Below are 22367 nucleotides of genomic sequence, written 5' to 3'. Positions count from 1 at the left end.
TCTCTTTGTGGATGTACTGTCACATTCTGACACTAAAGCGCTCAAACAGGTTACTGTTTCTGTGGTTAACCTCCGGCGAACACAACTTCCAGTCTTTAGGGACTCATTTTGACTTCATCTACCTTTGCGGTTATTGAAACCTTTGCAAACACAAATGATCACGAATATTGTGTAAAATATTTTCGTTGTGGGAGGTGAATATTTCTCCGTCTATAAAAAAAAAGCTTAATGATGTCATAGATTCCAACCAAGTCCTTCAGCAGCACGCGCTCATCGCTGAGTGGTGCTCGAGCCGCGAGTTCTGTAGTTCTGGTTCTAAGGTCATGTGACCGCTCTTTTGTAAAACCTCATGAGAAAACCGTTCACATCAAGTGCGACGCTAGTCAGTAGCCCAAAGACACTGCCTCTGAAAATGGGACTAAGGGACGAGCTCCTCAAGGCTATATGGCATGCGTTCACAGCCCTGGATGTGGATAAAAGTGGGAAAGTGTCTAAGTCACAGCTGAAGGTTTGTTTTTGCCACCGAATTAACGTTATTGTTGGGGCACTGGAGTGTAAACGCTGTTTCTATGGCTCAGTGCAGGAAATTCTTACAGTTTAAGGACGTGTGAATCATAGTAGCCGCACTGAATGTTATTAATGTAAGAATATTTCAAGTGACTTTTTTTTTTTAGCATTTCAAACTAGTTTCGAAAGTTCAAAACTGCTTTTGGTGTCTTATTATAGTGTGTTACTGATGAGGTGTCAGATAATATATAACTGAACACCTTTAGTTATTTTCTAATCCTTCCCAAAACGTTGAATTTGTTTAAAATGTGTCTTTAAATACATTCAGATGAAATGAAGGTGTTTTGGTTTGCAAATAAAATTTTAGTGCTTTGATGAATTCTGCTTAAAATAACAATTTCTACTTCTTTAAGCACTGATTTAGTTAATTATTCAATTTGAATTTACATTATTTAATTATTATTAGATATGTTTTGGTGTTAAACTCAGTGATGTCTTTCAGGTGCTTTCCCATAACCTGTGCACAGTGATGAAGATCCCTCATGATCCTGTATCTCTAGAGGAGCACTTTAGAGATGATGATGAGGGTCCTGTTTCCAATCAGGGATACATGCCTTACCTAAACAGGTTCATTCTGGACAAGGTGAGCACTTTTGCCATCGTCCAAATAGGACTTTTCAGTTGTCAGGGACTTTAAGAATTGTTTACGTCCTTTTTGTGTTGGGAGTCGGGACAATATATTTGAAGTATTACGTAAAATTTATACTAGTATTTCTCTGGATAAAATGTATGTAGACTGCATTGACATGGAGAAACTTTTTTTTTTGAAGGCCATTCTTATTATAAACCGCTTGTGGTTTTACATGCTGAGCCTTGCACTTTTTCATAAATGCTGTAATTCTTTTATGGATGTTCATTTTCTCATGTGAAAGTTTGTCATCCTCATGACTAACCCCAATTTGACTAAAACAACTGATGCAATTACTGCAGATCTATTGAAAGTAAATGTTAGATAACATAATGAAAAACTTCCAGGCATGAGAATTTGTTTCTTTTTGAAAGTAACATGGAAGAATTGCTTCCCTTGTAATTTCTCGTTTTCTTGTGCAAAAAGGAAACAGAAGGAGGGAAGAGATTTCACAATGCACCACAAAGCATGTAGTTCTTGTCTATAGGAAAAATAATTTGTTGCTGAAAGGTATTATAGGCGATGTTGAATTCTGGTGCTTTAAATTCCTACAGTCGGAAGGCAAATTATACTCTTTGCCTATTTTATAATTGTCTGAGGTCTCGTATTTAACATGTAAACTTGTAGAGTTGCATGAGTGACCAAACACACACTCCACCCTGCTGCAAAGAGACCCGCCTTTCCCCTTTCTTTGCCTTTCACTTTTGACTCTCAGCCAAACAATTTAACTTGGGGTCGGTGGGAAAAAAAAAAAGTTACAGTGCTTAACTTGGTTTTGCACTTATACATTCACACACATTCTAGTCATTGGCTTCTGTCTGAGACGATACACTAACAGCTTAGTCACACATCTTACTTCTCGTTTTATGATGATGTATGATTGTGATTTTTGGGTAAATTATGCCCCACTTCTTTCTCGCCCTTTCAGCTCTCTTGATTCCAGGAATGCATTGTCTGTAAAGTGCTCTGATGTCAAATGAAGAACAAAAGACGTAGACCCACTCCACAAACACAAGACCAAAATAGAGTGATGCTATCAAAACGGGCTAGTGCATTGTGACCCACTTCTTTTAATACATGTGGTTATGTTCAATTATGACATGCTGTGAGCACAGTATGAACAGGTTGAAAACGTGTTTGTTTCTCAGTTAGGTTTTACATGAGACGATAGTTAGTAATAACATGTTTTATTTATATATGTTTATTTATTAATAAAATTGTTTTAATCAGCAATGATGCAGTAATTTGATTTGGAAAAAGTGCATGTTGTTACAAAAAAAATATATTTTAGACAAATGCTTATGTATATATATATATATATATATATATATATATATACTGGAATAAATGACATTTTAAAATATATTAAAGTAGACCGCAGTCATTTTAAACAGCTTTCATGTTACTTTTTTGATCAAATAAATGCAGCGTTTATAGGCATAAGGGACTTTTTTCAAAGACATTAAGACCTTGAACAGTAGTGTAAATTATTTAATATTTGTCAGAGTGGCACAGCTATCTAGAATGCTTCATTCTTATTGGTCAGTCACAACATTTTACAGTTAAATAGGTTTGAATAATGACAACTAATGTGTATAATTAACCATTGTCCCAAGCAATTCATTTCCTGAATGTCCTAGTTTATTCAGCAGCGTCTTTCTCCTTGCATAATAAAATACTCAAATCAGCATTTATTTATTTTCCAAGTATCTGTGCAAAGTAGGATTATGAACAACTTCATAATTTTCTTCTTTGTTATATAATAGTTGACTTTATGTGACTTCTAGCTCACAATATTCAGTGTCATTTGATTATACATGTAGGTCCTCTATAGCTAGAAATTTGAGAACTGATTGCATTGACTACCTATCAGAGTCCATGATGTCTTGCTCATCCCAAACACTTCCTACCGTAAAACATAAGACTCCCTCAACCTCACGACCTCTTACAGTCAGAGAAACCATAAAGCAGTTATTCACAGGCATGATAAAGTCTATTTATGAATGTGAGGGAGCCTGAGCTCCACTGAATACAAATGAACAGCTTCATCTGGAGAAGAACAGAGGCTCCACTGGCCACTCAGGTCTCCACAAGGCCCCTATTGTGAGCCTCCCAGAGAAAGCCGGGGCACGATGGGAGGTGCGTGTGTGAGCGAGGGATGAAATCTGGCACATTTACTTGTAAAGAGGAGCTGCCATTTCAAAACAAACATACTTGTACCACTGCAACTGAGATGACGCTTGAGTTGGTGGAATACAGTGACTGTTTCATGAGAGTTGTCTGGTCTACAGTGACTGTTTCATGAGAGTTGTCTGCTCTCTTTTGTTGCACACATTAGTCCTGCAGATGGAGGAATATAAATAGTGCTGGGCACAGTTCATTTGAGCAGTTCAGCTTCTTCTTGTGGTTTGGTTTTAAAGTATGAGTTCATAGCAGTGAACTCTATTTATGCCAGCCATATGTTTAAGATGTCATTTGCAGCAACAGATGAAAGTTACATGTTTTAAATGCTTATGTCTGTATAAAATATGTGGAATTTGGTTAAATTGATTGAAATGTGATTATAATTTTTTTCATGGAGATGAAAACTTTCAAATAACATCTGAAAATCAAACATGCAACATGACAACATTTTCAAACAACAGTCAGTAATATTTAGAGGCATTTAATGCTTTGGATTCATATTAAATAATGACGGTAGTTTGTGTTAGAGTAGACTAGCTTCTATTAGCTTTTGACTTATTGTGTCGAACACACATTTAGTACTTTATCATTTGAATTTTGCCATTTGAAGACATAATTAAGTTTGGGTTAAGCTTACTTTGCTAAAATGTTTTGCAGTTTTCCCAACAGAATGTTCAGGACTAGTCAGATGGGCTCTAGATGCAAAACTGTGCCCAGAATGCTCCAAAAGTATCCATGGGAACTCTAGTTAAGTACTGGGGGGAAAACATGTCTTATTTGCAGTGTTGTGTGTGCCTTGAATAGGTTTCAGGCCTTCTTTGCACTTGTAAACCAGAATCAGGACATTTTGTTCATTTTGATCTGTATATCAGATTTAATTAGTGTTGAGCCTTTCTAACAGTTAATTATTTTTTCCTTTTGATGTTTGGCATCTCCCCATTGTTTTTGCATTTTTCCATGATCCATTTGGTCTCAAGAGGACTTTCTATTTTTTTTTTTTTCTGCAGGTCCAGGATAACTTTGACCGAATAGATTTTAACAGGATGTGCTGGACTCTATGTGCCAGAAAAAACCTCAACAGAAACCACCTGCTTATCTCAGATGACGATGCATTTAAGATTTGGTGCATTTTCAACTTCCTCTCTGAGGATAGATATCCACTAGTCATGGTCTCAGAGGAGGTGAGGATAACTGCATTTTTGTAAAAAAAAAAAAGAATTACAAAAAGGAAAAGGACGCTTGGTAGAAACATTCGCAAAGTGATCCAAACCTACATGCAACTATTCAATAGATGCAGAGATTCGTTTTGATCATTTTCTGTGATTGCTAGATAAAGATTTTTCAAAATATAATTATGGAATTGGACACAATAGCAGTTCCCTTCTGACAGCATATTTTAGAGCAAACAACTGGTATTCAAGAAAACATTTTATTCATAACACATTCATAATTCCTCTATATTTCCATACATTTTTGGAAGTCCTGAAGAAAAGAGAACAACCTTTTTCAGACCTCTTTTCATGATTAATAGTGTAGTTCCTATTTCTAATCTCCCATGATATATTTATGTAAACAAGAGTTTTTTCATTCTTTGCTACTTCTGTTTTAAAAACTTCTGTTTGACTCTTCCATTCTGGCTTATGATTGTGATCAGTTTTTAAAAAGGAAGTTGTCAGCTTGCTGTTATTATATGTGACTGCGATATCTTTTTGTTTAATAAAGAGGAAACTATCAGGATTATTATACTTACTCTTAATTAAATCAAAGCAATCCTTCAGTCATTATGTGTTTTTCTGAATATGCTGTCTATGTTGTTGCACAGGAATAACTAGCATCTTAAAAACAAACATTTGTTTTAGTGCCATGAAAATACATGCAGTTTTCTCTTGTTTGAATGTATTATAAATGATTGATATAATTATATGTTCATGCTCTTTCCCTCAGATAGAGTACTTCCTTCGTAAGCAAACAGAAGCCATGGGTGGCAGTTGGATTGAGGAAAAGTTTGAAGAATACAAGCTCCAGCTGAGCAGCAAGCACCAGTGTCTGAATGTTTGGGAGCTGATTGAGTTGGTGGGTATGGGGCACTTCAGTAAGGGCATGGACCGCCAGACCCTCTCCATGGGCATTAATGAAGTGTTCCAGGAACTTATTCTGGATGTGCTCAAACAAGTAAGAGGAGTACGGCTCCATTATGATAGAAATTGTTTACAGTACACACATGCATACAGAGTCCAAAATGTACTTCTAGGCGCCCTATGGCGGCTGTAAACCGTAATGTTTTCTCTTGGTTCTTAGTTCTAAATAAATGCTACTTATAGTCCAGTGCGATTTATATATGTTTATTTATTTCCTCATCATGACATATTTTTGGACTGATGCGACTTATACTCAAGTGCATTTTTTCTAGCATGGTTTGGACAAAAAAATATTATTGTGACTTTCTTGTGATGAGCCAGTATTCATCTCCGAGGGAACTTGTCACAAATGCTTTTTTTTTCTCATATTGTGGTTTTGATGGCGTAAAAGAATACTCCACATGATGGTAAATTGTTCCTTTCATCTGGCATTTGGCAAGTGCTAATTTTGAACCCTGCATACATATGTACATTTTATTATTACCGTATTTTCCGGACTATAAGTCGCACTTTTTTTCATAGTTTGGCTGGTCCTGCGACTTATAGTCAGGTGCGACTTTATAAGATTATAAGGTGCACCTTCAATGAATGGCCTATTTTAGAACTGTTTTCATATAAAGGGGGCACCGGATTATAAGGCGCATAGAATAGAAGATGTTTGTTTGTGTAATGCATCCACTAGATGGAGCTATGCTAAAGGGAATGTCAACATTTTGACAGAGCACCTTGATCCATATATAAGGCGCTCCGGAGTATAAGGCGCACTGTCGTTTTTTGAGAAAATTAAAGGCTTTTAAGTGTGCCTTATAGTGCGGAGAATATGGTACAGTGCGACTTATATATGTTTTTTATATATGTGACTTATACTTAGGTGCGACTTATAGTCCGAAAAATAAGGTATATTAAAGACAGTTGTGTTCATAAATTCACATAACTTTGCAGAAACAGTTTGATTGTACATAAACACTTTATATAGGATAATAAAGTTAAATATATTTATAATTTTCATTTATTTATTTATAAAATGTAATTTAGTTCTGTGATGACAGCTGAATTTTTCAGCAGACATTATTCCAGTATTCAGTGTCACATGATCCTTCAGAAATCATTCTAATATGGCGATCAAGAAATTGTTTTTATTATTATCAATGTTGGAAATTGTTGTGCTGCTTAATATTTTTGTGGAAGCCAATACATTATTTTTCCAGGCTTAGTTTTGTTTCCAAACTTTTGAATGGTAGTGTATATCAGATATTTAAGCATATATATATATATATATATATATATATATATATATATATATATATTTTTTTTTTTATCAAATATGTTCAACAATGAGCAATAAGCATGTGGACATATGATCAAAATTGTATATTCTTTTCAGCTCATTCATTCGGGCACATTCTTTTAAAAATGAACGAGGCAAATCTGGATTGATATAATCACTGTGTTTAATTGTGCTGGTTGTTGTCAAACCTGCTACAATTTCATTTCCTCATGTTTAAGAAATTAGGTCATACCTGGAATGTTAATATCTTAACCAGTATGTAGCCTATGCAGTATGCATCTGCTAATTAGGACCTTTAGTAGACTGATTCAGCCTTGTTATGATCTGCCTGAGTTTTGAAGTCTATGTTTTGGTTATCTGAGAGCAGTGTGAACAAAGCACACTGGCATCAGTGTTGTTTTCTGCTTTGACTATGAATGAGAGAGAGAGATTGGTGCCAAGGCCAGCTGTGCAGCCACAGTCAGGATCAGATACAGATTAACTAAGTCATAGGATACTGGTGCTTAAACAGGATGCAATATTTACATAGTGTGAAATGCACATTTAGCCTTAACGAGGCCTTAGGAAAAAATCATTTGTGAGTCAGCATGCAGGATCCAGACTTTTAGCAGCTATAGCGGTGATAAAGAATGACTCGTAGAGATAATTTAAGGAGCAGGACTCACCGTTGTTTCCACTTGTTGGCTCCGCCAGCAGGAAACTGTCAACTGAACTGCAATGTGACTTGTTCCTTTGACCTGTTTCAGGGTTACATGATGAAAAAGGGCCACAAAAGGAAGAACTGGACTGAACGGTGGTTCTTGTTGAAGCCCAACTTAATATCATACTATGCCAGTGAAGACCTTACAGAGAAGAAAGGAGACATACTACTAGATGGAAACTGTTGTGTTGAGGTATAAGGGCTCATCAACGAATGATTTTTCGTAATGATTTATTCTAAATATTCTTTCAGCTTGGTTTTAACTGTAACACTAATGTGTCATTTTTATGGTGACTTCATTCTCATGGATACATTTCCTTTTCCTCTTATTGTGATGACCTCACGCATTCCTCTGCAGTCCTTACCTGATAAGGAGGGGAAGAAGTGCCTTTTCTATGTCAAGTGTTCAGACAAAAGCTTTGAAATCAGTGCCTCCGATAAAAAGAAAAAACAAGAGTGGATTCAAGGTGAGATTTGAATCATCCCGATGATTCATTCTGTTGTGTCTTTCACGGAAAGAAATAGAGACTGACAAATGTTTGGTCACGCTGAGTTTACATTAATTAATTTTAATTTAATGTTATTTTATTAAAATGATCAAAGCTTATGCCAGCTCATGAATTTCTTTATAAAATAAAATATGATTTAATATGTTAATGAATGGATTGGACTAGATAATAAAGGAAAAACAGAAAACAAGACTCCAGCACACATTCAGTGTTTTAGCATGGCAACTTTAAGGAAAGTCAAATATAACACATTTCCAGTCATTTGTAATTTCATAATTTTGATGATATAATTAATTTTTTTGTACATTATTAATGAGTTTTAGGCCAATATTAAAAAGAAGACATAGTACAACAGACAAGATCAATCTAATAATACAATACAATAGATCAATAAGTTGTAAATAAAAGTCTGGCATTGGAAAACAGTGAAAATGATATGATCAGTATGATACATTGGAATTCAACTAACTTATAACTAAGATTCAGTCTACATATGACAATAAAAGATGTTCCCCAACATTTCTTGAAAGGGTCCCAAGCTTTATTAAACTGGTTAGATGAGCCACTTTAGAAAAAAGAGAACATCACAAATCCATTGTGTTGGAGTGATGACATCAATTAATTCTGTATTCATTTTTTTGACAGTGGTTTAAAAATTTGAAAATATTAAAGAACATTTCTGACAGGCGATATAAATTTTAAGTCTCTTATGCATAATAAAATTATTTAAATTAACCATTTTCTATTTGTATTAGATTTTCTTTATATATACTGCATGTATTGCTTCATGTTCATATTAAATTATATAACTTCTAACTTTATGCCCACTCAGCTATTCAGACTTGCATAACACTCCTGAAGGTTGGACGTCCAGCTCCACACCACGAGGCACGGCAGAAACGACGAGAGTTACGACAGAAACAACAGGCTGAGCAGGAAGAACTGGAGCTGAGGATGAGAGAGCTGCAGACGGCCAATGAGAACAAACAGAGAGAGCTGGAGGCCATGAGACAGGTCTGTAATGTTCTACAACAACAGATGCTGAGCTTCACGTAGCCTTGTGTTTCTAGCAACTCACACAAACATGTCTCTCCCAGCACCTTTACTTGAAATTGGATGGTTTGTCACATGGTTCCTTATACATTTTAATATACAGAATATGGCTGTTATTTGGAAATGAAAAAACTATCCATTTGAGATTCCTCCATGTAAGGAAATATTGGACTTGTAGAAAAACTAGCATTTAGTCATGCATGTGGCAATGGCAACACAGCATTTTAAAAATTAAACTTACAGTGCATTCAGGCTATCAATTTTTATATATCGTGTTCCCGGGGAATCGAACCCCCAACCTTGCGCTTCATAGTGCAATGCTCTACCACTTGAGCTATAGGAACATAGTTTAACATAACTTAATTTTACGATTAAAAAGAAAAGATTAAGTGCTGTTGGTATTGGAACAAAACTACAAACATACCCCCTGCACTGCAGTTTAATGAGTAAAACAGGAACTGTGTCTGTTGCCACACTGACCATTCAAGAAACACTGTTTCCCCAGGAAACCATGGTGGCTCTTTGTAATCTCTCCCTGCTATTCATGAATTTCACTGAAACTCTCATCTTTGATTTCACGTACCACCTTCCCTATTCAAGCCCTCTGCAGAAACCGGTCAGCAGAAGTGGTTTCATCCTAAACGGCCAGTAGTTAAACTGGAATTAGATTAGCTCAAGTGTGTGGTTTCACACCCTATATCGAGATGTGGATTGAGCATGTATGTGTGAGAGGTGGGGGCTGGGTGAGGAATTGTGGTTTGCATTTAACCCTTCTGAACCTTCTTTCATCTAATTTCTCGTTATACTGGTTATCTTTTCCAGTCGAGTGTTTTAATATTGTTAAATCCGAGTTTAGCCAGGCTTATCACTAATGAGTTTTGTCATCGCCAAGTGGATGTAATTCAGTAAGATAAGCACGACTTTGTTACAGATTCAGCACATTGGTTAATCTACAAAGGCAACACTCAAATTGTGCAGGAAAGGGATTTTTCTCTCTTATTTTTCTTCATGTATAGACTTTACACTATATCAAATTAAACAATATTTGGCATAGAATATAAACCATGATTAAGACTGATTTATTTAACTAGCTATATGCAACAATAACCAAAACAAACTATTTGAAAATATACTTTACTAAATAAGTTTTACTTTACATTAAAATAAGTAAATCTTTAAAACATAATATATACATAAAAAAATCTAAACATATAAATATAAAACCCATTTAAACATATTTAGTTGAGCAATCAAGTATTAATTATTGTTTTATTTTTAGTCTATAAATTCAGACAAATCAAAAAAACATTTAAACAGTGTTTTATATATTACTATGCCTGCATTTATGCATTAAATTTTGACGTACAAATATAAACCAGTAAATAAGACTTGATTCTTTGACTAGATTTCTGTGTATAGCAATATACAAAAACTATAAGTTAAAATCATTCAAATAAAAAAAAAATTATGCTTGACTGAATTAGTATTTTTTATTTGCATATATTTAAAATGTAAAAAAAAAACATATAAAATGTTAAAATAGATAAAAAAAAAACGGTGTGAATTTCCATACACGTTGAAATGTAATTTGATTAATTGAACTGAATAGTTTAATAAAAGTAACAAAAATGTCTCCTAAAACCATTTTAAAGTATAAATATTGGCATAAAAATACAAAAAGTATAAATATTGGCATAAAAATACAAAACATTAACTAAGACTTGAATCTTTAACCATTTAAAAGAGTAGGCCATTAAAACAAATAGACTGCCAAGTCTAACAGCCGATTACAGTATATTATACAAAACACAATATTCTCTGATAGAAAACCTTTCTGACACAGTATATATAGTGTTAACTGGGAACAATCATTTGATTTACGCTGATGACAAGTTCTCATTGTCTGATCTAATTGTGTCTGAACTGTTGTCTGCATGGAGAACAGTCCAGCATTGATGTGTCAGTGCCTCTCCCCCGTCCTCTAATACATAGCAGGACAATAGGTGCCTGGGGAGAGAGCTAGAGAGGGTTGTTCCAAGCCCTGAGGAGTTCATACTAAAACAATACCTGCCCTGTCACTCAACACAGCCACCTGCGATCGCACACTGACCTGCCCTCTGACCACAACCATACAGAAATTGATTGAGGGGTGAGAATAGGGTCAGCTGTGTTAACGGGAGGATACTGTTGTCGTTCATTTGTATTTAACATAAACATCGTGTGGTTTCTAAATAAAACATGTTGTGTTATGTGTATGTATCACATAGAGACAGTGTGATTTTTTTTTTTTTTCACACTGTGTAAAAGGTTTATGGGTATGACGTATGTGTCAGGTTCAGTAGAGTTTTTTTTGTGTTTGGAAAGGCCCCTGCTGTGTTGAGGTTTGCATATGAAGTTTTATTTTCCTAATATAGATGGTTTGAACACTCACATTCTGGGTATTGGTATTATGATCCAATGGGGAAAATTAGCCTGTTTTCTCCATTTATAGCCAGCTCTTTAAATCTAGTTCAACATGATGTGTATCTGATTTCTTTACAAATGAGGAGAGTCTTTGTGATGCACAGAAACTGGAGGAGGCCGCAGCCAATGCAGCAGAAGAAGAACATAGACGTCTGCAGACCCAGAGTGAGCTGCAGGATCTTTACCGCGTGGAAATGGAGAAAGAGAAAATGGTAGTAGCTTGCTCTTTAAACTTGGTTGGTGACTGTTTGGCTAACATATTGTAAACATGGCTTTTAGCACAGACTCTTCTATGCCCTTTGATATCATGTACCTAGAGAGGTTATGCAGACCACTGAGGTGCTGGATTACTTTAGCTCCACAGGTCCATATTTAGAATACTACAGGAAGTATGCTGCAGCATAAGTTCTGCTTTCTACCGTTAACTGGAAACATGGGAGCACAACATTTGAACACATTGTCACATAAAACCAAGCAGTATGCACTGATATTTTTAAAAAAGGGATAGCAAATTAAAAATGAAATTTGTAATAATAAATCATTCTAATGTTGTTCCAAACCTAACTTTACTTTCTTCTGTGGAAAACAAAGATATTTCGATTTTTTTTTTTTGTCCAATGAAAGTCAAAGGGGTTCAGTATTTTTTTTTAAACTGAAACATTCTATTAAATATCTTCTTTTGTGTTTTGCAGAATAAAGAAAATCAAAAAATACTATGTGTGTTTTAGGTGCGGCAGCAAATGGAGGAACAGGTGGCTCAAAAGTCCAGTGAGTTAGAGCAGTACCTGCAGCGCGTACGAGAGCTGGAGAACATGTACCACCGTTTAGAAGAAGCACTGGAGGAAGAAAGACAGGCCAGACAAGATGAGGAAACTGTCAGAAAACTACAGGCCAGGTAAATATATTTAAACCATGACAACTCAGAATGGTCTTAGCATGTTAATGGATATGACGATGCATATGGCTCACTAGATCTTCTATGCATGGCGTCGCTGCCAGTAGATGAAGTGAAGTGAAAGTGACATACGGCCAAGTGTGGTGACTCATACTCAGAATTCGTGCTCTGCATTTAACCCATCCAAAGTGCACACACACAGCAGTGAACACACACACACACACACTGTGAACACACACCCGGAGCAGTGGGCATCCATTTATGCTGCAGTGCCTTGGAAGGTTCGGTGCCTTGCACCGAGGGCACCTAAGTCGTGGTATTGCCAGCCCGAGACTCAAACCCACAATTCTAGGGTTAGGAGTCAAACTCTCTAACCACTAGGCCACGACTTCCCCATGCTGCATGAAAGATTGCTCACAGCAGTTGCTGCTGCATGAATACATACATTCTGTAGCAGATCTAGACAGGTGGAGCTGGGGAAGGTGGATGGTTTTCGAGAATTCTGCAGAACTGCTAATGGCAAACACTGAACCAGAGTATATTAGCATAAGGAGGAATTTTTAAAAAGATATCAAAAAGGCAGTGATCAGAAATACTAATATTTATTGTGTGTTTGTATAACAGCACACACACACAATATATTTATACATTTCTGTTTGGTCCTCAAATATGGTCGGCTTAGAGCATTTTGCATAAGTGTGATATTCTAGTGATTACGGAACTCCAACCGTTTCACTGTTTGTATCAATGCGCTTGCAGTATTTTTGTTATGGCTGCTTTTGCAATTTTGCTTAACAACTTCTGAACTAGTAACAGAAGTATGTGCTCTGCTGCTTAAGCTGTTGCCAGGGCTTAAAATGGGCCAGGCGGGGTTAATAGCCTCAGGCCAGTAGCACTGAGGCCAGAATATTGCAGGGTTTCCACAGTCGAGCCTGAAGCACCGCTGCGCATCACTAAAACACACCCTTTACACGCCTCTCAAAAACAACGTCACGCAACCTCATCATTTCACCAACAAAAGAGAAGTTATCAGAAAACTAAGAAATAAATCTCAGGAACTAGCGCGATCACACACGAACATGATAAAAGCTGCTGTTTGTTTGCATGCTTTGGTAAATATTCTAATTCAAAAGCATTGATGTTTTACTGTAGAATAAGTGATACATTGATCATAATGAATTAATTTATCAGGACTCAAAATTAATCACACATAAATACACTTATTTCTGTTTTATTTATTTATTTTTAACGCTTATGAAAACAGCCTGCTTATTCAGTCGAGTCTGTTTTTATTTATTTGTAGCCACAGTGGCCTATACGTCACATTTAGAATTTCAATTCAATTCAAGTTTATTTGTATAGCGCTTTTTACAATACAAATCGTTACAAAGCAACTTTACAGACAATTATGTTTCTACAATATTTAGTAATTGCTGAAAAGTGGTGACTGTCAGTTTGTGCACGTATGACAGGATTTTTAGAAAAATTAATACAAGACGTAGTCAGCCAGACGATGAACATTATTATTATTATTATTATTATTATTATTAATAATTAATAATTATTATATGATGCAGTCACACTTGTAGCAATATTTGTTAGTTCTGTTTGTTGATTCATGGTTAGCACCATCTGAGGTCCTCTGAGGGTCAGCATCATCTCTTTTCAGGTGTTCTGGATCCAGACTGGAGCTTGTGTAAATCCTAGTTAAGCGAGAAACAAATAGAGACATCATTAGCATAGCTGCTGTTCCAACAAAGTAAAATTAATTAGTTTAACCCAAGCTAAAGAATAAGAATGCACATTTGATCAGATGCAACTGCAGTCACAATTTAAGAGATACATTATTCGAATGCTTGGCGAAAGAGCTGCATTTTTAATCTAGATTTAAACATGTGTGATAATGATAATATGAATGATAATATCTCTATCCTCTATTTTTATAAAAGCTCCCAAACATAAAACATTATTATATTTTTATGATAGGCTACGTGGAGCTAAACTCTTGAGACGAGACTTATGACAGATGATATAAGTTACTAAATAATTACACGAATGTGATAGAGAATAAGAAGCTGACATCTGATTTCCTCAAGCGGTCATATATACCATGTTTACTATAGTAACGTTAATGCCCAGTGAGCACAGTCTTTTGCATTGCTTATAAATATTTCTGCCTTGTATGGTGATTGTAATTCACATCAGATCAAGTTATTGCAAACACTCCTGCTGACTGAAAGTGAGCTTTGAGGTAGGTATTATTTTGCAGAAATGGTATCTTGGTATAATGTATGAACATGCAGTATGAAAAACTATGCAGATGGCGCTTTGTGGCACGGCAGAAATTTGAACAGCGTCCTGAGTCATAGCTGGGCACTGCAGACAGATGCCGAATGACACCACCGGTGTGTGTAAACTCATAGAGAATAATGTGTTCGAATTTTAAAGACGTGGCGCGACGCAATGCGGTGCTGCGCTTCTCGTCCAGTGTGCGACCCACTTTAGATAACTAGTATGTACCCCAACAAAAATGGGTTTAAGCCAGTTATTTAAATGTTTTGCTGTAGTGTGTAAGTAGGAAATATCAGTTTACATTTCCAAACATTATTTTTGCCATTAAATGTGATAATCTAGTGAGATTTTTGTTTGCCAAAAATCCTGGGCCCGACGAAACGCGGCTATTGATTATCGTTTAAATGCCACAGCCTACCTGAGTATTGTTGCTGACCATGTCCATCCCTTTATGACTACAGTGTACCCATATTCTGATGGCTACTTCCAGCAGGATAATGCACCATGTCACAAAGCTCAAATCATCACAGACTGGTTTCTTGAACATGACAATGAGTTCACTTTACTCTAATGGCCTCCAATGTCACCAGATCTCAATTCAGTAGTGCAGCTATGGGATGTGGTGGAACCAGAGATTTGTATCATGGATGTGCAGCCGACAAATCTGCAGTAACTGCATGATGCTATCATGTCAATATGGACCAAAATCTGTGAGGAATGTTTCCAACACCTTGTAGAATCTATGATACAAACAATTAAGGTAGTTCTGAAGGCAAAAGGGGTCCAACCTGGTACTAGGAAGGTGTACTCAATAAAGTGGGCAGTGAGTGTGTCTATGTACAGTGGGGATCGAAAGTTTGGGCACCCCTTGCAGAATCTGTGAAAATATGAGTAATTTTCAAAAAATAAGAGAGATCATACTAAATGCATGTTATTTTTTATTTAGTACTGTCCTGAGTAAGATATTGTACATAAAATATTTTAACATTTATTCCACAAGACAAAAGTAATGCTGAAATTATTAAAATAACCCCACTCAAAAGTTTGGGAACCCTTGGTTCTTAGTACTGTGTTCTGTTATCTGATGATCCACGACTGTCTTTCTGTTTTGTGGTTGTTGTTGTTGTTGTTGTGCATGAGTCCCTTGTTTGTTCTGAACAGTTAAACTGAGCAGCGTTCTTCAGAAAAATCTTTAAGGTCCTGCAGATTCTTCAGTTTTCCAACATCTTTACATATTTGAACCCTTTCCAGCAGGGACTTTATGATTTTGAGATGCACCTTATCACACTGAGGACATTTGAGGGACTCAAACACAACTATTTAAAAAGATTCAAACATTCACTGATGCTCCAGAAGGAAACAAGATGCATTAAGAGCTGGGGGGTGAAAACTCATATTTTCACAGATTCTGCAAGGGGTGCCCAAACTTTCGATCCCCACTGTATGTGTGTGTGTGTGTGTATGCGTGTCTATATATATATATATATAAAAATTTTTTTTGTACTAATATTCACTGATTAAAAAGCCTTTTAAATGCATTTGAATTATTAAACTCAATGTGTTAACAAGGTCATTTTGTTTGTAATACAATGATCATGACCCAGTCTATCTTCTGCAACATATATACTATAGACACACAGTTATGGCACAACTAAATTTTAAGATAAGGTCATGTGACGCCTGGAATGGAGCAACTGACAAAAACCAGTCCATTGCCTTGTAAAGTGGGAAATTCGAGTAGCGTCGAACACATGAGGATGTCTGAGATGTCTGCAATTCCTGTTCCCTGTCTCACCCCACAAACCCAACTCTCTTCCTGTACTTGTGCTGACCCATCGCCAGCTCATCACTTTACCCAAACTCACAGAAAATGACACAATCCGTTCTATTACCAGCATGTGAATTCCCCTCATTTAAATATCTTCTATTGGCTCGCAAATGGCGTTCAGCCACTGTTTAAAGTGTCCCCTATTATGCCGATTCATTCGAACCAGTTCAAAGATTCAGACTGTATGATAGTCAAGATGCATTAAAAAAGGGTGCGTGCAAGAATACTTGTCTAGAGTTCTACATAATCAACCCATACACGTTACATGACTGTGGGCTTAAAACCCTCATTTCCTTTAGCCTAGTCTGTTGAGATTGGTCTACAGTAGGGGTGATTTTCATTTTTTTTTTTTTAGGTAAGTCTGGCATTAGGTTTTAGGTACAGAAATTGAATAAAATAATGAACTGAGCATTGCATATTTGACTATAAATTAAAGGTGAACCTTTATTAAAGTTACAAAAGTTATTCAATCAAGAGCAGTGATTTATTTGTTGTTACTGTCCGATTAACATTAAGAAAGTGCTGTCACTTTAAGAGAATGTAATGATCCAGTGCACTGATACAGTATATTTAGCCAGCTATGTCTGCTATAGGATACTTACCAAGACGGATAAGTATTTTTTGTGTTAAATTGTCCATTCAAGCACAAATTCTTTAGAGAGAGTTTAATATTTTTTTTGCGCTTTCTGAGACGTGGGTTTGCGTGCTTCGGATGAGCGGACGCACACATCTTTTCACTGTGTGCACAAACTCGCATCCCCTGGCTCTTAAATGTTTAAAGTGGCAAAGTTTAAAATGACGTTACATACAGCCAAGTATGGTGACCTTTACTCAGAATTCGTTCTCTGCATTTAACCCATCCAAAGTGCATACACACAACATGAACACACACCCAGATCAGTGGGCAGCCATTTATGCTGCAGTGCCCGGGGAACAGTTGGTGCCAAGCTCAAGGGCACCTCAGTTGTGGTATTGCTGGCCCAAGACTCGAACCCATAACCTTGGGGTTAGGAGTCAAACTCTCTAACCATTAGGCCACAACTTTCCCTGGTTTAAACACTGATATCAACGTGCGCTATCAGCACCCGGGTGATGATGGACTAAATGAGTTCTCATATTTCAGTTGAAGCAGTTGTCAGTAGAATGGTAGGGTCAAGTTTTGTGGGCAGGGTCAAGTTTTTCGCAGCCGGGCATCATAGAACATTGCGCATTATGCAAATGTGTTACCTTGTGACGTGTAGCCGTCATGGTAGTGGAATTTGAATCTAGGCTGTACAGAGCTGATTCTTTATTTTGGGAGAGAATAACTTTATATATCGTGCACTTTCAGCTTTACAACTTTGCAGATTGTTTACATTCACATTCAGCTACATTACACACTGCATGAAAGGCAATATTGGAAATGGCATAAAAATGTGCTCTTACATTTTTTTTTATAAATGTATACTCATACATTTTTATGCATATGTATTTGGTTTATACAGTCTATTTTAGGTCACCTGTGAATTTGTACAAGGTAAAAAGTATCAAATACATTGCATAACCCTGGTTATCCTTGCTCATCCACACAGTATCAATGTCAGCATTTATTTATTTTTTTATTTTGAGGCACCTACTGTAACACAATAGCTTGCGACATCATAGGATTTCCCATTTCCTCCTCCTTCTTTTCAGTTTGTCTCTCTACTGCCTGTCTAATAAAGATCTAAAAAGCTTTAAAAAAAAGAAACCGTAATATAATTTGACAATGTTTTTTAAATGTGAGCATGTGCATCTGTGTCTCCTGCAGGCTGCTGGAGGAGGAGGTATCCAAGCGTGGAGAGCTGGAGGAGATACACCTGTATCAACAGCAGACCATTTCCCAGACTCAGGCTGAGAAACAGGAGCTGGAACGAGAGCGGCTGGCGAAGGAGAGCGCTTTGCAGTCTGCCATGCAGCAGCTGCAGCAGCTGGAGGCTGACAGACAGGGTGCACTGGAGCAATATGAGGTAAGCGCTAAAATAACAAACGGAAGCTGGTTATGTTGAAGTTGATATCTTTGTTGCTCTGTGTAGATTGCCATCTAGTGGCTGAATAGAGCAATGTGCGCAGTCTTATATATCACTACCTCGGATGCTGAGATTGGATGTTTTATGTGAACAGGAGGTGATGAAGAAACTAGCAGATGCTGCTAATAACACAAAGAGCTGGAAGGACAAGGTGACTCATCATGAAGGACTCATACGCCTCATTCAGCCAGGTGACCTACTCTTTAATTATTTTTAAGAATGCAAAGATTTTTTTATTTAAGCACTTTTATTTAACATTTATTTACCAGCATCTAATCTTTTCACAAATGACTGCCATTTATAGGTTAAGCTTTATTTACATCATTCATTATGAAATGAAACCATGCATCTCTATGAACCCATTTACACCGAATCTGAAAAATCATTCTGCAATGATCCATCATTTTTTAAATAAAAAATAACAACAACAACAAATTACTATTATTATTTACTGAACATCCAGCAACATAAAAAATACAGTTGACTGAATTAATGATTAATTTCTTATGCTCATGTTGTTCTATTTTCGTGATTGTATTTGTTAAGGTGTCTGCTGAATGTATTAATATCCATACCTTATTCGTGTTTTTTGTTTTGTCTTTTCAGGTCCCAAGTACCCTCAGAAAATCACAAACTGGGGACCTGCAGCTTTCACAGAGGCAGAACTGAGTCTGAGAGAGAAAGATTGGCAGGAAAAGAAAAACAGGCCTCCTACACCCCAGTAGTGTGTCCAGTCTGTAGATCTGCTGTCCTGTTAATAATACACGTTACTGTAGATAGAGTCACTAGTGAAGAATATATACTGCCTCTGTGGGGTTAGCCTCTGACCACACTAAAACTGTAGGCCACTTGACTTTACACAGTAAGGTTGAGCCTGGCCTCATCTGAAGAATCGTGTCACCATTCCAATCTCTACTGTAACATTCCAGTGTCATTCTGTCCTTTGCTTTGAAGAATTTTTTATAAACATTTTTGTATGATGTTCTACATCTTGTGAATGTTTTCATTTTGGTGCATTTCCACCAAAGTAAAGGCAGATGGCTCTTCCCCATAGTTCATGAGTTTAAAAAAGTTTTTTTTTTAAGTAAAAAATAAAAATAATGAATAACCTAACTGACCAAGTAAATATTGTTAAAAAGTGTAATTGTGCATGCATTCCATTTGTCACCTCTAGTTTTTTTAAAGTATTAAAATTGTACAATTTAAATAGTAATAAAGCATGCAAAATGGACTAATAAAAACATTTTGGTTTAATTTATAATTAATACTTGTGCTAGAACATTTGACATAGCTGGAACGTATCTAGCAGTTGTTCACATACTGTAAGGGCAATCTCATTCAAAAAGACATGACTGCAGTATTAACTAATTTATATGCTCAAATTATTAACACAATTGTGTTTTTACTACAATTTATGTGTTTTTGGGATTATTCAGTTATGTACAATACCATACCAAACTGTTGTTTGCCTTAAACTAATGTCCAGATTTAAGATTTTATTGTTTGTCATTCAATAAAGGCATTATTTAATAGTTGTAAATGATTGGTTTTCAGAGTAATAGTCATTTTGTTGAGCGCTTAGAAAGTGATGGTGGGTTTTAAGGCCACTAGGGGTCGATAGACCACTGCATTTGCAGCCTATCTTTTTACTGCTGCTTGTAGTAGCTTACTTTAAACTTAAATTGGGTTTAAAGGGGACATGGCTATTATTTGAAATTTTTGATGTATCTTCAAGGGTGGTGTATTCATAATTTATAATTTAAGTTTAAATTTCAAGTTTGTTTAAAACCAAATAGTCTAAGCGTTTATGCTGAAATGTCACGGTTATATCATTGTTTTAAAATGTACTCAATTCTATTATTGAGATGTATTACATATGACAAATAATGAAAGATGATGGATCTTGAAAGGCAAATTGTGAATGAGAGGGGCAGAAGACTGTAGAACTGTGTGCATAAATGTGTTCCTGATCAAGCGTGACACAAGCCTTTTAAAAAGGTTGGCCACCTTTCAGGCAACTATCATTATCCAAGGATATGATAATTGGATTCCTGATGCACTCACAGTTTCCATAAACTATTTCTGTATAAGTAATTGAAAATCGCTCGGAGTCTAAACAATCCAAGCACAAATTTAACTTTGACTTGGTGGAATGAAGATGTATTGTCAGCTTAATTTCTCAATGGGGAGCCATGTACTCCGATAACGGAGGAAATTGAATTTCTTATTTAGCATGCTTGCTCATGTACTGTACAGGATGGAATGATTAAAATGAGATTGGAATTATGATTATTTTAAGATGTATAATTGAGTTGGACTAGAGGTTAATGCTGCTCTTACCAAAGAGGACGACATCTCAACACTTGTACAAACTAAATTTGTATTGCTGCCATTCTTGTTCGGAAGTGTCAGATTTGTGTTATTAGGCACAAGGGTCCATTTGTTTTCCATGAACTCATCTTGTAAAATTTGAACAAATATTCTTGCCAGATATTAATTTCTAGTTGGTTTACGTGAGTGCTGAGTGTCATATATAGGTAATAGTAAAATTTTAAATAGTAAAACTTGATTGCTAATAAACAAAAATATATTTTAAAATAATGTGATTAGTATATTATTTCTAAAAAATATTTTTCATTTAAAAATATATTTTAATTTATTTTAATGATTCATTTAATTGAAATAAATTGTATTATATTTTTTATTATTTGATTTGCTTTTTTGAGTCTTGCATGTCATATGGATGAAAGTAAAAAAGAAAAAAGAAAAAAATGCCTACATTAACAGAAAAAGAGCAGTGCTAAAACACTTTTATATGTTAATAGATAAATATTTATTAAATATTTTAAAATATGTAAAATATATGTTTACATGAATATATATTTAATAAAACTATACATATTTATAAATATTTATTATTATCACTATTTTTCAGTTTTGAGTGCTGTGTGTCATATATGGGTAATAATAAGATGAAAGAAAAACACGCTTGCATTGGTAAAAAAAAAACAAAAAAAACAATCATATATATATATATATATATATATATATATATATATATATATATATATATATATATATATATATATATAATTATTTACATTATGTGCTTCCTTCAAGCACTGTATGTCATACATGGCCAACAGTAAAACAAATGAACAATATAATAACAATTATAATATTTAGATATGAGTATTTTTAAAACTATAATAAAACATTTTATTATATAAATCAATATTTTGATTATAATGTATAAGTATTATTATTTAATGGTAACACGTTACAGTAATGTCTTATTTGTTAACAATAGTTAATGCATTAGCTATTTTTTACTGAATTATCTTGACTACTGTTTGTAAGTTAAACTTTGCTTACCAGATACAACTTTTTCTTTTAAAACTGTATTAGTTAATGTTTAAATTAATATTAAATAACTTTTTAATTGTACAGATTTTTTTTTAAATACATTATTTCTTGTCAATGTAATACACATTATTGTTTATTTATTTGTTTCTGAAAACTAAAACTGAAAGGTCTGCCCCATTTGCATTGTGCTTGTTTGTGTCTAGATGTTTTATAGTAGGAAACTGGTGTAGAGGAATGCTTTTTTCCTGCTCAGGTTTAGTCAGATGAATTATTGCATCCATGAAGTTTATGTACAGCAATAGCTATACCATGCAAACACTGTGGGCAAAAGGTGCACTGCATTAATATCTTATGTAACACGTCCAGCTGTGCTTGTCTAACTGACAATACCACTTAAAGCTGTATTTA

General features: G+C 35.4%; 1 protein-coding gene across 1 annotated transcript; it reads left to right on the top strand.

The window, feature by feature from the left end:
- The first annotated feature begins 342 nt into the window (after positions 1-342).
- Positions 343-19685, top strand: swap70b (switching B cell complex subunit SWAP70b). Its single transcript, XM_026287369.1, has 12 exons — positions 343-508; positions 1010-1150; positions 4387-4560; positions 5324-5551; positions 7552-7698; positions 7864-7972; positions 8847-9028; positions 11635-11742; positions 12259-12425; positions 18335-18533; positions 18688-18784; positions 19200-19685. The coding sequence occupies exons 1-12, from the start codon at positions 350-352 to the stop codon at positions 19316-19318; spliced, it is 1830 nt and encodes a 609-aa protein (XP_026143154.1). The 5' UTR covers positions 343-349; the 3' UTR covers positions 19319-19685.
- Positions 19686-22367: the final 2682 nt, after the last annotated feature.

The sequence above is a fragment of the Carassius auratus genome, chromosome 18 (genome assembly GCF_003368295.1).
Source record: "Carassius auratus strain Wakin chromosome 18, ASM336829v1, whole genome shotgun sequence".
In the NCBI taxonomy this organism is placed as follows: Eukaryota; Metazoa; Chordata; class Actinopteri; order Cypriniformes; family Cyprinidae; genus Carassius; species Carassius auratus.
This window is presented reverse-complemented; position numbering and strand designations above follow the sequence as displayed.

Bases quoted from the DNA above. Each gene is read 5' to 3' on its own strand.
- swap70b (XM_026287369.1), top strand. From the start codon at position 350: ATGAGAAAACCGTTCACATCAAGTGCGACGCTAGTCAGTAGCCCAAAG. The intron at 509-1,009 runs GTTTGTTTTTGC...GATGTCTTTCAG, and splicing joins TGTCTAAGTCACAGCTGAAG to GTGCTTTCCCATAACCTGTG. The intron at 9,029-11,634 runs GTCTGTAATGTT...TGTGATGCACAG, and splicing joins AGCTGGAGGCCATGAGACAG to AAACTGGAGGAGGCCGCAGC.